General features: G+C 61.6%; 1 protein-coding gene across 4 annotated transcripts in view; it reads left to right on the forward strand.

Annotated features, from left to right (window-relative positions):
• CABIN1 (calcineurin binding protein 1) overlaps window positions 1-15,646 on the forward strand; it is a 71,424-nt gene that overhangs the window by 20,697 nt on the left and 35,081 nt on the right. For 3 of the 4 annotated variants that reach the window (XM_061385525.1, XM_061385521.1, XM_061385524.1), the window contains exons 17-26: window positions 268-504; window positions 590-746; window positions 3,628-3,743; window positions 6,823-6,984; window positions 7,750-7,956; window positions 8,044-8,189; window positions 9,715-9,976; window positions 10,894-11,154; window positions 12,118-12,269; window positions 13,473-13,648. In XM_061385525.1, coding sequence (XP_061241509.1) covers window positions 268-504; window positions 590-746; window positions 3,628-3,743; window positions 6,823-6,984; window positions 7,750-7,956; window positions 8,044-8,189; window positions 9,715-9,976; window positions 10,894-11,154; window positions 12,118-12,269; window positions 13,473-13,648 — 1,876 coding nt within the window. The remainder of the gene's footprint in view (window positions 1-267; window positions 505-589; window positions 747-3,627; window positions 3,744-6,822; window positions 6,985-7,749; window positions 7,957-8,043; window positions 8,190-9,714; window positions 9,977-10,893; window positions 11,155-12,117; window positions 12,270-13,472; window positions 13,649-15,646) is intronic. The other variant, XM_061385522.1, reaches the window with a different exon arrangement.

Raw genomic sequence — 15,646 nt, forward strand, 5'->3', positions numbered from 1 at the left:
CGAGCACTGGGAGTGGTGTCACGCGAGGGTGATGCTGGGGGCCCCAGTCTTTTCCTTGACTTTGTCACAGCCTCACCTCCTGTGTGCTCTCATCGAGAGGGCTCGGCTCCGGCTGCGGCCTCCACCTCTGCCCATGGGCTCAGCACACCTCAGCAGCTCCTGCCCGATGCACCAAGAAACACAGGACGGCCCTGCCATCCCTGCCCCAGGCCCCAGGGCCCAGGGGAGCGTGGCTGCCATGTGTCCTTACCCTCTCCTCCTGCGCAGGACTCCCTGCTCCGGCTGGAGGACCACCGGCAGTGCTTCGAGTGCTCCGACGTGGCTCTGAACGAGGCGGTCCAGCAGATGGTCAACGCCACCGAGACTGCCGCCAAGGAGCAGTGGGTGGCCACGGTGACCCAGCTGCTGCAGGGCATGGAGCAGGCTCTGTCGGCGGATGGCAGCACCCTGCGGGACTTGTCCGCTGCCGGTGGCCTCACCCGGCTCACCAACAACCTCATCCAGGTAACCTGGCCGCTTCCCTCCCCGCCTGCCCCCAGCCAGCGCCTGCAGCCTGGCGAGCTGCCCGCCGTGACACCCCGTCCTGCAGGTCATCGACTGCAGCATGGCTGTGCAGGAGGAGCCCAAGGAGCCGCACGTGACCTCCGTGCTGCCCTGGGTCATCCTGTACCGGGTCATCCGGCAGGAGGAGGACGCTTTCCGCTCCCTGTGCCACCAGCAGCAGCTCCAGAGCCCGGCGGACGAAGGTGCGGGGATGCAGGGGCCTGCCTCTTGTCTGTCTGCATCAAGCTACGAGCACGTCTGGGCTCGGGTGCCAGAACTTTCCTGGACGGAGGCAGAGGCAGCGTCTTCGTGGACCGGGTGGTGGGGCGGGGCCACGGAGCGCGCCCTGCTTCCCATCGAGTGCAGGGGGCGAGCCCCGTGCGGAGTGGGGCCCCGGGGCCTCGAGCCACCGGCTGCTCCTGGCTGGGGGCCTGGGCGGCACAGGGCACGTGGCCACGGGCTCCACTGCGCGGCTATGACCGCAGGCCAGTCAGGCAGCCTCGCCCGCTCTGGGGACAGTGGCACGTCTCAGAGTCGCCGGAGGGCAGCCGGAGCAGCAGAGTCGCAGCCGCAGCGTGGGCTGGGCCGGCTCCAGCGGCGGTGCTCAGGGTGGGCCTGCGGGGCGAGCAGGGCCTTCACAGGCTGGCACTGGAGCCTGGGCAGCACCTGCGGACCTGTGCTCAGAGGGCGAGGCTAGAGCAGACCAGTGGCTCAGTGGCGTTCGGCCAGGAGTGTCGATACCTCCACCAAGTGCGCGCTATCCTTCGGTTTTCTTGCGTTTTCAGTATAAACTTGATGAAGGTACACGTGACTTTTATATAGCTGTGATTACCACACACACGTGTATGTGTTTATTCACCAGCTTGAAACTGCATTTACTGGGGGTTTTCGCTAGTCCCTGGCCGGGTCAGCCAAGTGCGCGAGCAGTGCAGTCAGCCGTGTTGCGGCGCCCACAGAGCCCACGTGCTCTCCTGCTCGGAGGGCTGCACTCTGCAGCTGTCTGTCAGCGGCTCTCTGCTTGTCAGGCCTCTGTGAATGAGAACTTCTGGGCCTGACGGTTCATGGTCAGGGGGAGAAGCAGGACCACCAGCAGCACCCACAGAGCCCTGTCTGAGGCCTGGTGGATGGCCGGGCAGGGGGGACACGCAGCCGTGGGGCGGCTGGGCAGGGCCCCCGGAGAGCCGGGCGTGTGGGCAGGCTTGGGGAGGCTCAGGCAGAGGAAGGTGCCCGCCCGTCTGCAGCCGGGAGCGCCCTGCTTGGCCCGGCCCGCGGCCGGCGGCGCCCGCCCGTCTGCAGCCGGGAGCTCCCTGCTTGGCCCGGCCCGTGGCCAGCGGCGCTGCTGTCTACTGGGCCACACTGGAGGCAGCACCTCATGCGTGCCTTTTTGTTTCTGCTAAATTGACCCTTTTGGATAAATTTTTAGAACAGATATCTTTAGAACTCTTGACAAATAGAGCCTCTATGTTTTCAAAAAAAGTTCTAATGGTGAAAAACTAAGGTTTATACCTATAAACGTGGATTATTTTTTTATAAAAATAATACAAAAAGTTTTGTGGATTAAGAGTCTTCTGTTAATTATGTAAACACAATATAGTATTTTTAAAAAATTGCCAATAAGCAAACAAGGAAAGGAAGACAGTCCAATGCCATAAACCTTGAACAAGTGGGTGGGGAGACAGGAATCCCAGTGGGCTGGCTGCCCGTGTAAACCAGAACAGCCAGGAGCATACGACTGGACCCGTGGGGGGCGGTGGAGAGCTCACGGTGCTGGAGAAGGTGGAAGACGTGGAGGACAGAGGTGGTCCAGTGTGGGGTGAGGGAGCCCCCGTGGCCGCAGGGAACCCTGCGTCAAGTTCAAGAAGAGGTCCCTGAGTGGTAGCTTTAGCGCCGAGCCTGCAGGTCAGAAGCGTGTGGTGTGTCCCCTAAAGGCTGATACACAGCAGTCTATATCCAGGTCCATCGTGGCCAAGGGGGTCTTCTGAGGACAAAGGCATGTTAGGTTTCTAAACTGAAGAAGCAGTTAAAACGAGGTTTGTTTCAGATTTTTCCCTGGCACGGTTCAGTGCCATTGGAGTGACGTCCGTGTGTCGACGTGGTTCTCACAGCAGGCACGTGTGGGCCGAGGCACGCAGCCGGGTCGTTTGTAATCACAGTGGACTCCAGCTCCTTGAGGGCGTCTCAGGAGCATGGCTGGAGGACAGTCAGTAATCCAGCGGGAGGCAGGAAGGGAGAGCGCTGGGAGAGAACGTGCCTCGGGAGGGAGCCAGCAGCCAGGCTGAGCGCGTGCAGAGCGGGACGTCCGCGTTATCCTGGGCAGCACCGGAGCAGTGTGCACGAGCTGGCAGATGGAGCCGGGACAAGCCGCCACCGACCCAGGTGGCAGAGCATCCAGAGGGCTTGAACTTCCTTGTGTTCTGACTTTTTTAAGCAGTGCTTTTCAAAGTTTTTTTGGCTGGGACTGACCAGTAATAGAAAGTCTGACACAGGTGTCGTGAAGGAGCCCTGGTTCTGCTGGGCGGGGCTCGCCCTAGTACTCTCTGTCCTGAGCCGACGGTTTCGGCTCAGAGTCTGAAGCACACCAGGAGTCCAGAGCAGCTGGCGACAGTGCCAGCGCGCACAGGCATTAGCCGGGACTTGGTCGCTCTTCCTCCTCCTGTGACAGTTAGGGAGACCTAAATGTGAGGGTTTGGAAGTTAAGCAGTGGTGTGTGCGGTGTGGGCTCTACCGTTGTACATGACTTACCTGTGTCTTTCAAAGTGCCTCACACGTGCATGGAGAGATGCTTCCTGGGATGTTCACCAGATGTCAGCCCGGTTATGGCCGGGGCCGGCGGGCGGGGCGCCCTGCCGCCTGGGGATGGGCCCTCCCTGCTGTATACCTCCCCGCGTGAGCTGAGCTGCTTTCTGATAAGCGCCTTCTAGGGTGGTAAAGCCAGACACGTCATCACTGATTTAAAAAGAAAAAGATGAGAAAGGAAAGTGGGGCAAGCAGGGGGCCCACTGTGGGGCCCTTGGTAGATGGGGCGGGGGCCCGCTGCTCCCCGCTGCGTGCACGCTGACACCCCGTCGCCCGGTCTCTCCCCAGCGTCGGCTGAACCGCCCATGCTCCCCTCATCCCTCATGCTGCTCAACACGGCCCATGAGTACCTGGGCCGGCGGGCCTGGTGCTGTAACTCGGACGGGGCCCTGCTGCGATTCTACGTAAGTGCCGCCCCCCGCCCGCCGTCAGCCCTGATCTGGAACGTGCGTGCACGTCCTGTGTGGCTCTCTGCCCTCTCCGCCTCTCTCTCTCTAACACTTAAACTTGTTGACTCTGTTTCTTTGGTGATTATAGAGTCATTCAGACTAAAGTCTGAATTCATTCATTCTAAAGTCAGTTCTGTTTTTTGGAGTAGGGTTCACGTAAGCATGAAATTGTTCAGGCGTTTGCTTCGGATTTTACAACCTCTGCAGTGCCCCTCGCCACTCCAGTGTTCCTGTCTGGAGAATCCCAGGGACGGGGAGCCTGGTGGGCTGCCGTCTACGGAGTCGCACAGAGTCAGACCCGACTGAGCGACTTCACTTTCACTTCTCACTCTCATGCATTGGAGAAGGAAATGGCAACCCACTCCAGTGTTCTTGCCTGGAGAATCCCAGGGACGGGGAGCCTGGTGGGCTGCCATCTATGGGGTCGCACGGAGTCTTATCTGCGCTTCCTCGTCCTTTGTTGAGAAGTCTTGCATGCGCTTGGTTGCAATCAGTTTCTTCACCTAAACCAGCTGTTGGCTAACCAGTGTTAACCAGCTGTTGGCTAACCAGTGTTAACCAGCTGTTGGCTAACCAGTGTTAACCAGCTGTGAGCCTGCTTTCTCTTTGCTTTCTGGGTCGTTGAGTAGCACTCTAATATTAATTACTTTTTACTGTGTGTGGATTTGCTCTGCTTTTTCTAACTTACTGAAGTAAACGCTTATGTTGATCACTTTCTTTTTTTTTTTTTAATTTTATTTTATTTTTAAACTTTACAATATTGTATTAGTTTTGCCAAATATCGAAATGAATCCGCCACAGGTATACCCGCGTTCCCCATCCTGAACCCTCCTCCCTCCTGCCTCCCCTACCCTCCCTCTGGGTCGTCCCAGTGCACCAGCCCCAAGCATCCAGTACCGTGCATCGAACCTGGACTGGCGACTCGTTTCATACATGATATTATACATGTTTCAATGCCATTCTCCCAAATCTCCCCACCCTCTCCCTCTCCCACAGAGTCCATAAGACTGATCTATACATCGGTGTCTCTTTTGCTGTCTCATACACAGGCTTATTGTTACCATCTTTCTAAATTCCATATATATGCGTTAGTATACTGTATTTATGTTTTTCCTTCTGGCTTACTTCACTCTGTATAATAGGCTCCAGTTTCACCCACCTCATTAGAACTGATTCAAATGTATTCTTTTTAATGGCTGAGTAATACTCCATTGTGTATATGTACCACAGCTTTCTTATCCATTCATCTGCTGATGGACATCTAGGTTGCTTCCATGTCCTGGCTATTATAAACAGTGCTGCGATGAACATTGGGGTACATGTGTCTCTTTCCCTTCTGGTTTCCTCAGTGTGTATCCCCAGCAGTGGGATTGCTGGATCATAAGGCAGTTCTATTTCCAGTTTTTTAAGGAATCTCCACACTGTTCTCCATAGTGGCTGTACTAGTTTGCATTCCCACCAACAGTGTAAGAAAGTTCCCTTTTCTCCACACCCTCTCCAGCATTTATTGCTTGTAGACTTTTGGATTGCAGCCATCCTGACTGGCGTGAAATGGTATCTCATAGTGGCTTTTATTTGCATTTCTCTGATAATGAGTGATGTTGAGCATCTTTTCATGTGTTTGTTAGCCATCTGTATGTCTTCTTTGGAGAAATGTCTATTTAGTTCTTTGGCCCACTTTTTGATTGGGTCATTTATTTTTCTGGAGTTGAGCTGTAGGAGTTGCTTGTATATTTTTGAGATTAGTTGTTTGTCGGTTGCTTCATTTGCTATTATTTTCTCCCATTCTGAAGGCTGTCTTTTCACCTTGCTAATAGTTTCCTTTGTTGTGCAGAAGCTTTTAAGGTTAATTAGGTCCCATTTGTTTATTTTTGCTTTTATTTCCAATATTCTGGGAGGTGGGTCATAGAGGATCCTGCTGTGATGTATGTCAGAGAGTGTTTTGCCTATGTTCTCCTCTAGGAGTTTTATAGTTTCTGGTCTTACGTTGAGATCTTTAATCCATTTTGAGTTTATTTTTGTGTATGGTGTTAGAAAGTGTTCTAGTTTCATTCTTTTACAAGTGGTTGACCAGTTTTCCCAGCACCACTTGTTAAAGAGGTTGTCTTTAATCCATTGTATATTCTTGTCTCCTTTGTCAAAGATAAAGTGTCCATATGTGTGTGGATTTATCTCTGGGCTTTCTATTTTGTTCCATTGATCAATATTTCTGTCTTTGTGCCAGTACCATACTGTCTTGATAACTGTGGCTTTGTAATAGAGCCTGAAGTCAGGTTGATCACTTTCTAATACACCTGCAGTAAAGATTACTGGTTTTCCCCAAGTACATTTTTAGGTGCATGCCATAAGTTTTGATATTTGCTGTCTTCATGTAACCCATTTCTAACTTTACTGAGTTACGTTTAGAGGATCTGGTCTGTACTGTGCCTGCTGCTGCTGCTAAGTCGCTTCAGTCGTGTCCGAGTCCTAGCGACCCCATGGACCGCAGCCTACCAGGCTCCCCCATCCATGGGATTTGCCAGGCAAGAGTACTGGAGTGGGTTGTCTGTGGAGACTCGCTTTTTATTTCTAGTCTTGATGGAAAATGCCACTGATAGTTGAAGAGGGCTTGCGTTTGCTAACAGCAGGGCATAACGATGTGGCATAATCTGTGGCTCTGCCTCCACAGATTCACCCATTGGCTGTTGAGATCACCTTCTCTGAGGGCCTCACTGGTGTCTGCCATAGGTCCCTGCGGCCCTAACGGGACTCACCGTCTGCCGCGTGACTAACTCTAATTCACACCCCTCCGGGGCAGCCTGAGGGTCCCACGGGCAGCGACGGTGTCCACCGTCATCCTGGACGGTGCCCAGCATGAAGTGGTGCTCATGTAGAGGCCCGGGGGGTAGGCAAATGGTGACTTGAATGAGTGTGGCCAGAAGCTGCCTGGGTGCTGGCAGCAGGAGGCTGGGCGGGCCCTCCTCAGGCCCCGTGGAGTGGCCCCAGGGCTGGCGGGCCTCCCCCAGGCGCCTCTTCCCACCCGCCCGCCTGCTAGGTGCGCGTCCTCCAGAAGGAGCTGGCTGCGCCCACCCCCGAGGACGCCCACCCGTACAAGGAGGAGCTGGAGACGGCCCTGGAGCAGTGCTTCTACTGCCTGTACAGCCACCCCAGCAAGAAGAGCAAGGCCCGGTACCTGGAGGAGCACTCAGCCCCGCAGGTGAGCGCTGCCACCCCGGCAAGAAGGGCAAGGCCCGGTACCTGCAGGAGCACTCGGCCCCGCAGGTGAGGGGCTGCCACCCCGGCAAGAAGGGCAAGGCCCGGTACCTGCAGGAGCACTCGGCCCCGCAGGTGAGGGGCTGCGGCGTCAGGGCAGCAGACCCAGCAAAGGAAGGGCGTCCTTGCAGGAACGGGTGTGTGACTGTGAACTGATTATCCAGAAACGCGGCAGCGTGGCAGTTCTTCAGTAGATTTTTCCCCCTAGTTGGAGTCATACAGATAATTCCTTAGAGAGTTTCCATTCATTTGGTGTTGGGTTTTCAGACTGCAAGTAGGTGTTAGCTTGTGGCCCCTGAACACAGTCAGTGAAGCTTTGATCTGAGGGAGCCCACCCCCAAAGTGCGCGCTCCTGTGGGCACAGTCCTGCTGTGACCCCTTCGCTGTGCAAACTGCCCCGGCCCAGAGCAAGCCCTTGCTCAATATTTGGCAGCCAGGTGACTGCCCTCCAGTGCGGCCGTGTGGACTCACAGGGGGAGCCCTCAGTCCCGGCGTCTGTCTTTGTGGAGGCCGGGCTCGTGTTGGTTCACGTCCCCCGTCACGCATGTGGGTGTGGGGTCGCTGTCCGTGAGCCGTGTTTCAAGTGCACAGGTGTAGTTTCCGGCTTTCCCGTGTGTGTGACCTTGCTGCCAGGGGCCACCGAGCGTTCGCATGAGGAGCTCTCACCGTGCATGCCCCGATTGCACTCCGACCGCCTGTCTGCCTGCAGGTGGACCTGCTGTGGGAGGACGCCCTGTTCATGTTCGAGTACTTCAAGCCCAAGACCCTTCCCGAGTTTGACAGCTACAAGACCAGCACCGTGTCCGCCGACCTGGCCAACCTCCTGAGGAGGATCGCCAGCATCGTGCCCCGCACCGCGCGGCCCGCCCTGAGCCTGGACAGAGTGTCCGCCTACATCGAGGGCACCTCTGTCGAGGTCGGGGTGGCTGCCGGCCGGGGCCCGTCTCCCGCACCGCGGCGCCTGTGCGCCTCAGCCCCTCACGCTTGCCCTCTCGCCTGCCAGGTGCCCTGCCTCCCTGAAGGGGCCGACCCCTCCCCTCCAGTGGTCAACGAGCTCTACTACCTCCTGGCCGATTACCACTTCAAGAACAAGGAGCAGTCCAAGGCCGTCAAGTTCTACATGCACGACATCTGCGTCTGCCCCGACAGGTGAGCGGCTGGCTGCGGGAGGGCGGGGCTGGGCGAGGTGCCCCAGAAAGAGGAGGGCGAGGGCACGGAGCCCTCTTCCCCGGTCCCGGGCGGCCCTCTGCTCCTGGCCCGCGGTGGGGGGGCTGCCTGGCTCCAGCTTGGGCGCAGCCTCTGCTCCTGGTCCCGCCCCCAGCCCTGGGGAGTCGGCTGGACACCTGCTTCCTCCAAGGCCACATCTCTCATCGTGGCTGTTTGCATCTTTGGGGCGAGGCTGCCATGGTGGTGCTGATCTGCGAACCGGTTGTACCTGAGGCCCAGGCTCTCTTCCCAGTGAGCAGGCCCTGGTGGCCTCTGCCCGAAACACAGGGCCTGGCTTGCCCCTCCCGAAGGGCCAGCTCAGTCATGAGGTCCGGCTCGCTGGACTGAGAGCCAGCAGAGAGCCAGCAGAGAGCCAGCCATGCCTCAGAGGGCCAAGGTCGAGAGAGGTCCCTCTGCGGGTGACCTGTGTCTGAAGGGTCTGAGGGGCACTCGTGGGCAGCCTTCCTGGGTGTTCTCGGGGATGGGGAGGTCTGCCTCATCAGTGAGTGGGGGGCTGGGGTGTGAGGGGAGAAGCCAGCATGTGCCTCTCACGGCTGAGGGAGAAGCTGCCTGGAGGAGCCCTTGGGGACCCTGTGACCCCGTGTCCGTCCCACACACTCGTGTTGGTGACCAGGGTGGCGGAGCCTGCCCTGGCTGCAGGCAGGCCCGTGGGTGCTGCTGTGGCAGGTATGGAGGGACCTGCCCAGGCAGAAGGCCCCCAACTATTCCCACCGTGCTCCCCCCAGCCTCCTCCCCCCGCCTGGCGAGAAAGGCTGCTCACCATCTGCTCAGGCCTCCCCTTCCCTCATCCCCAGGCCCAGGGGGCGGAAGTGCCCGGGAGAGAGCCAGGGAACTTTGTGAGCCGGCAGGCTCCCCGACATGGCGTGGCCCGGGGACGCCAGGGGCCGGCTTTACGGCTCCGCTCAGATGGGTGGAGACTGAGCTACCGGAGGGCAGTGTGTCCATGTGGACGCTGCTTCTCTCTGTTGTGCACTGAGAATGCTGGCCTCTGAGGGCCCACATGTGGCCTCGGGTCTGAGAGAGGCCCCTGCGTCCCCCCCGCAGCCTCTCTGGGGTGGTCTCAGGATGCTGGGTCTTGGGCATCCCATGGTCCCCGCGCTGTCATCTGGCTGCTGGGGCCTGCCCTGGGTCCCGGGGACAGCTGGTGGAAGCTGGGTGACGGGGGTCTCAGGGTCTGAGCTGCCCCAAGCTGAGGCTCAGGGAGGCTACGGGGCATGAGGTCCCAGCTGCAGGACAGCCCCTGTGCACCCCTCGGAGCTGCCCTGTGGGGCCACCTTCCAGGCAGGGAAGTGGAGGGCAGCAGGGTGGCAGGCCTGGCCTGTCAGGGTAGTGCCCGGGCGCTGGTGAGGGGCCTGGAGACCTGTGCCCTGCACGCTTCTCGGGTGGGTCTCTGGCTCGTGGTGCCTGTGGCAGCAGGGTGCTGAGCCGTGCCCCGCCGTGCCTGCAGGTTCGACTCCTGGGCGGGCATGGCCCTGGCCCGGGCCAGCCGCATCCAAGACAAGCTGAACTCCAACGAGCTGAAGAGCGACGGGCCCGTCTGGAAGCACGCCACGCCCGTGCTCAGCTGCTTCCGGCGGGCGCTCGAGATCGACAGCTCCAACCTGTCCCTGTGGATCGAGTTCGGCACCATGTCCTACGCCCTGCACTCCTTCGCCTCGCGCCAGCTGAAGCAGTGGAGGCCCGAGCTGCCTGCTGAGCTCGTGCAGCAGGTGAGGGCGGTGGGGAGGGGCTGAGGCCCTGCTCCCTGCACGCCCTGGCCGGGGGGTGAGCGCTGGTCAGCACAGGCTTCAGGGCCGTGGCAGAGCCGTTGTCTCCTCCCTCTTCCTTCCGAGGGGCTTGTTGAGTCCTTGTGAGACTGTCAGCACCGTGCTGGGGTGTAGGGTGGGTGCTGTCGGGGCTCCCGTGGCTCCTCGAGGGGACGCAGAGGAGCTCCGCGGTGCGTCCAGGCACGTGTGGCAGGACATCTTTGTCCAGGGAGGTTTCCCTGGAGAGTAGGCACGAAGGGGCCTGCATGTGGACTGTCTGTGGTCAAGGCCGCTGATGGTCGTGGGGCCGCAGGGAGGCCTGGGGACAGCAGACGCTTAGCCAGTGGGACCCTCGCCCCGGGCGAGCACCGTCAGCTTGCGCTTGAGTGAGGTCTCTGTCGCCAAGCCGATGACCCCCCAGCACCTGCAGAGCAGCACACGGGCTTGCAGGGCCTTGGCCTCATGCCTCCCCTGACCTCTGCGCAGCGCGCTGATTTGAGGCGGCCTGGGCCTGCGGAGCCGTGAGGAGCGCGCAGCGTAGGGAGCCGAACTGAGGCAGGAATGCTTGCAGGAGAGGCTAGTGTAGAGCCCTGGGGACTGCCCCAGGGACTGTAGAGGGCTGGTGGGGGTCCCAGAGTCAGATGAGGGCCCAGGGTGGTCCGGGGGCCATCTCAGGGCTGTTGGGGGTCCCAGAGTTAGATCCGGGGGCCTCCTTCAGGGCTGTTGACCCCACAGTCAGACGAGGGTCCTGGGGGGTCCGGGGGCTGCCCTCAGGGCTGTGGCGACCCCGCAGTCAGACGAGGGGCCCTGGGGGGTCCGGGGGCCGCCCTCAGGGCTGTTGCGACCCCGCAGTCAGACGAGGGCGGGCGTGTCCCCTGCAGTTGGAGGAGCGGCGGGACAGCATGCTGGAGACGGCCCGGCACTGCTTCACGTCGGCGGCGCGCTGCGAGGGTGACGGGGACGAGGAGGAGTGGCTCATCCACTACATGCTGGGCAAGGTGGCCGAGAAGCAGCAGCAGCCGCCCCCCGTGTACCTGCGGCACTACGGGCAGGCCAGCCACCTGCTGCACGAGGAGGCCGCCCGCTACCCCAAGAAGATCCACTACCACAACCCCCCCGAGCTGGCCATGGAGGCCCTGGAGGTGGGCTGTGCCGGCCCGGGCGGGCGCGCGCTCCCGTCCCAGCGGCCATCCCCTCCAGGGTGCTCACAGTCCCTTCTCGGGGGCAGCGTCAGCCCAGCACTGCAGCTCCAGGCCCTTGTACCTGCAGCCTGCTCCCTGGGTGCTCGGCGGGGCTCCCAGCTGGGGCACGGGGGAGCCGAGGAACTGCGACCCTCTGGACCCCTGGGTCACGGTCTTGCATGCTCCTCCCGAGCAGACTGTGCGCCCTGCCTGGGTGTGCGTGTGGGTTCAGGTGGCGCGCTCGGGGTCCTCCCTGGCGCGCACGTGGTCCACGAGGCGGGTTCCACGGACATGGTGCAGGCCTGAGGGCTCCTGGCTTCCTGGGCCTGGGGCTCGTCAGCGCCTTTTCAGGCTGCGTGTCCACCCCACCATTCCTCTGCCCAGAAAGCAGCTGGGAATCTGGGGCAGAGTCTGCTTGCCTACCCCTTTTTTGTATTTATGTATTTGCTTCAGTTTATTAAGTTAACAATCGTTAGTGGTTAAGGAAACTAAGAATCGAATTGTTCGAAAGGATTTAAACTGAAAAGTTGAAAGTCCCCGGCAGTCCCAGTTCCCCGCTCGCAGTACTCTACGTTAACAGCTGGGTCCTGTCCTTGTCTTTCTGGACGTGTTTCCTGTTAACACGCAGACACGCAGTGACGTGCTCAGCACTTGATAGCCAGTCTTTCTCCCCTGTTGAGACGTAGTGGGAGGGCCTGGCAGGCCCCCCCCCGCCGCAGGCACCCAGCCCCTTCTCTGGTGTGGCCTCTCGTCTCGGTGCCCGCAGTGCAGGGATGCCTGTGCAGGCGCTGTCCGCTCTCCACGGTGCCGGCCGGAGGAGGAGTGCAGGGAGGGCGGTACTGGATGAACCCTGGGGGGGTCGGGGGCGGGCAGCCCCGCTCGGCCTCTGGGGGCGCTGCTCACACCGTGTCATCGTCGTCTCAGGTGTACTTCCGGCTCCACGCGTCCATCCTGAAGCTCCTGGGGAAGCCAGATTCTGGGGTCAGCGCGGAGGTCCTGGTGGGCTTCATGAAGGAGGCTGCAGAAGGGCCCTTTGCCAGGGGTGAGGAGAAGAACGCACCCAAAGCCTCAGAGAAGTGAGTGGGGTGCTCCTGGCGGCCGGGTAGGGTGGGGTCTGCTGCGCCGTCGAGAGCTCAACAGTCAGGCCAGGCCCCAGGCACCCAGTGACAGCTGGGGTCCTTCTGTTGAACCCCAGATGCAGAGGCTGCTTGAGCGCCCTGCACCTCCCCGTCACCTCCCAGCACAGCTCTGCCTGCGTGGACGCTGCTCAGTGCAGCGTCCTGCCCCAGACCCAGGCAGGGGTCCTCTCTAAGCCTCACTGAGCTCAGGGTGCTGGGGCCGTGGTGTGATTGCCTGGCGGGCCTCCCCGGGGTGTGGGTTACCTGGTGTCCATGTCCTGGAGCTCTGGCTTGGTTCGCCCCATCTCTGAGCCCACGCCCAGCCGGGCTCCGTGCTCTCAGCTTGTGGGACAGGTGGGCACACGTGTGGACGCCACCCAGGTGGGACGCAGTGTGCCCAGAGGTGATCGTCAGAAAGGGCCCTCCAGGCACAGCAGGAACAGGCTTCGTGTGATTACAAGTCTTTTTTTATTTTGACTTGAAAACTATACAAGTGATGCGCACAGACGCTAGTTGCAGCAGCTCCGGCGGGCGTGAGCGTGGACTGGCATGTGGCGACCTACCCGGCTGTCCCCAGGGCGCGCTCTGTGCGTCCGCACACGCTCCAGGGCCGCACTCAGCTCCCGGCTCCTGGACTCTGTGGAAACGCGCCCCCACAGGAGCTGGCGGGTTGGCGGCCCCACAGTGGGTCTGGGACTGACTCTGAGACACTACCCACCCGCGGGCACGTGCTACTCCCGAGCGGAGCCCCGGGCGCCGTGCTTTCTGCGGCCTTTTCCTTGTGCACATGTGAGCATGGCCACACACTGACCAGGATGAGATCCCTCAGGCCCCGGGCGTCACACGAGGTGCTGGGGGTGTGGGTTGGGTGCTTCCAGGGAGGCATCTACCTGCTGTGAGACTTGAGCTGGCAGCAGGCGCAGCCGTAAAGATTGGGCTGCGACTGGCTAGGGCTGGTGCCCGAGTGGGGCCCTTGGGGCTACCCCTCCAGCCCTGGGACGGTGTCACTCAAGGAGACGGGTGCCACCCGAGGGGACAGTTGCCACCCGGGGACAGGGGTCACCTGAGGGGCTGGTGCCACCCGAGGGGAAGGGTGCCACCAGAGGCACGGGCCCCGCTCAGGGGAGATGGGCCCTGACGTACCTGCCCTCCGGCCCGCAGGGAGAAGGCCTGCCTGGTGGACGAGGACTCCCACTCTTCAGCTGGGACACTGCCGGGCCCCGGAGCCCCCCTCCCCTCCTCTGGCCCAGGTCTGACTTCCCCACCTTACACAGCCACTCCGGTTGACCACGATTACGTCAAATGTAAAAAACCCCACCAGCAGGCCACGCCGGACGGTACAGTCCCTGTTCCCCCTCCCGCCAGCCCAGGGCGGCACGCCAGTCCCGGGGGGGCGCTTTGGGCAATGAGTCGCTTTGTTGTGTGAGGGGGTGCTGGGTGTGGGGTGACACGGGCAATGTTGCGGTCTTCATCAACCTCATGGACTCACTGTGACCCTCTGCTCCCCACATGCTCAGGGCCGCCACCTGCCCTGCCCCCAGGGGCCTCCCCGAGCTCGCCTTGCCCGCTGGGGGCGGGGGACCTGAGAGGCCTCGGGGATGAGACGAGCTGGCGGGGGATCGGCCGGCTCCCCCCGCGGGCCGGGCAGGCGGCGGCCGGTCACGCATTCTCACCGACACCGCAGGCCTGCATGCCGGCCTCGCAGTGCGGCCTCCTCGTGCTCCCCGCCTGCGCAGGGCACACCTGCCCGCGGGCCTGGGGGCCGCCCAGAGCCCTGGTCCCGCGTCACCTGGCACAGCAGGACCCGGGCAGGGCCCCGAGGGCAGGCGCGGGAGCAGGGCCCGCAGAGCCGCAGGAGGGCCCGGGGCACGCTCGACCTCCTGGGCTGCCGTCTGTGCCCTGAGGGGAGCGCGTGCTGGCTGGGTCCCCGCCAGGGCTGTGGGTGTGCGTGTGCAGATCTGCGTGGGTGGTCTGAGTGTGTGCTGTGTGTCTCCGTGCCCTCTCACCCGCCCACCCCGAGCAGGGAGCACGGATCCGGAGCTGGCCGGCCTGTCCTCCCACTACGACCCCACAGACATGCCCCAAGCAGGGCCTTCCCCACCCCGCACCTCAGGGTGAGCCCTCTTGGGACCTTTCATCTCGAGGACACTGAGAAAACACTGGAAACGGGTCCCTGCTCGGGAAGTCCTTTCTGCCAGGTGCTCTCTGGAGGACTCGGGGCCAGGCCAGCCTCAGGGTTGGCAGCACCGCTCGGGTGCCCCGCCCTGGCACACGCCTGTGCGTGGCGCTGGGGAGCAGAGCACTGCAGACAGGTGCTGGTGTCACGTGTGCTGGGCACCTGGCTTTGGAAGCATGTGCAGGGAGCCGTGCACACAGCCCAGGCGCCACCTCAGCCCTCAGGCTACCCTGCTGCCCACTGGACAGGGCGCTGAGCGCCGGGCCCACCTCAGGCCGCACTGCTCCTGAGGACAGCTCTGCCTCAGCCCCAGAGGGCGGATGGGTCAGCTCTTACCTGGCGAGACTGGGAGAGGTTCCGGAAGGTGGCCCGGGTCTGTGTAGGGAGCTTGACGACTGCTCACCATCTTCATGATCGCTTAGCATAGCGTCAAAGGCCCGGGTGCTCTCTGAACTGCCCACACCAGGGTGGGGAGCTTTCTGCTGCCCGCCCACAGCCCTGGGGAGAATCCCTGGAACCAAGCAGTTCCCAGGCAGCGGGAGGTGCGCATGGCTGACCGAGGGCCCCGGCTGGGCCAAGAGGGGCAGGCAGACAGCGCAGGGCCTCTGCTCCGCAGCCCTGCAGCCTCGCCTCTGCCCGCCTCGGGAGATGCTGTGGAGGATCTCAGCACCAGAGTGCGCTGGCGCCTTCGGGGTGCTTCCAGAGATGGCTGTTGACACGGGCTTGACCCAGCAGGATGAGAGCCCTGAGCAGGTCCTGTGCTCCCCAGCGCTGCGGTGGGGTGCCAGGTCCGGGTCCCTGCGGGAAGCTCTGTGCGGTGGCTCCGGGCCGGGTCCCAGGTGTGGCACCGGGCACCCGTGCTCGCGGTCACCTGGCAGGCTTGGCCGTGGGTCCTGTCCCCTCTGAGGGAGCGGGCTGAGGGCAGGAAGCTGCAGGGCTAGCTGGGGCAGGGCCAAGGGCGGCTGGGGTCTCAGGTGGGCAGTGGGGAGGCCCCACTGGGAGGCCCCTGCAGGCCGAGGGTGCTGGGTGTGTGTGTCTCCCTGGTGGGGGGTCGCTGCCAGCAGGGTCCAGGGAGTAGGCCTGACAGAGTAGCCCGGCCCTGGCATGGACTGGCCAGGGCCCTTGCTGTCTCCTTACTTCCTCCACGTCACCTTGGAGT

Source organism: Bos javanicus, chromosome 17 (genome assembly GCF_032452875.1).
Source record: "Bos javanicus breed banteng chromosome 17, ARS-OSU_banteng_1.0, whole genome shotgun sequence".
NCBI classification, from domain to species: Eukaryota; Metazoa; Chordata; class Mammalia; order Artiodactyla; family Bovidae; genus Bos; species Bos javanicus.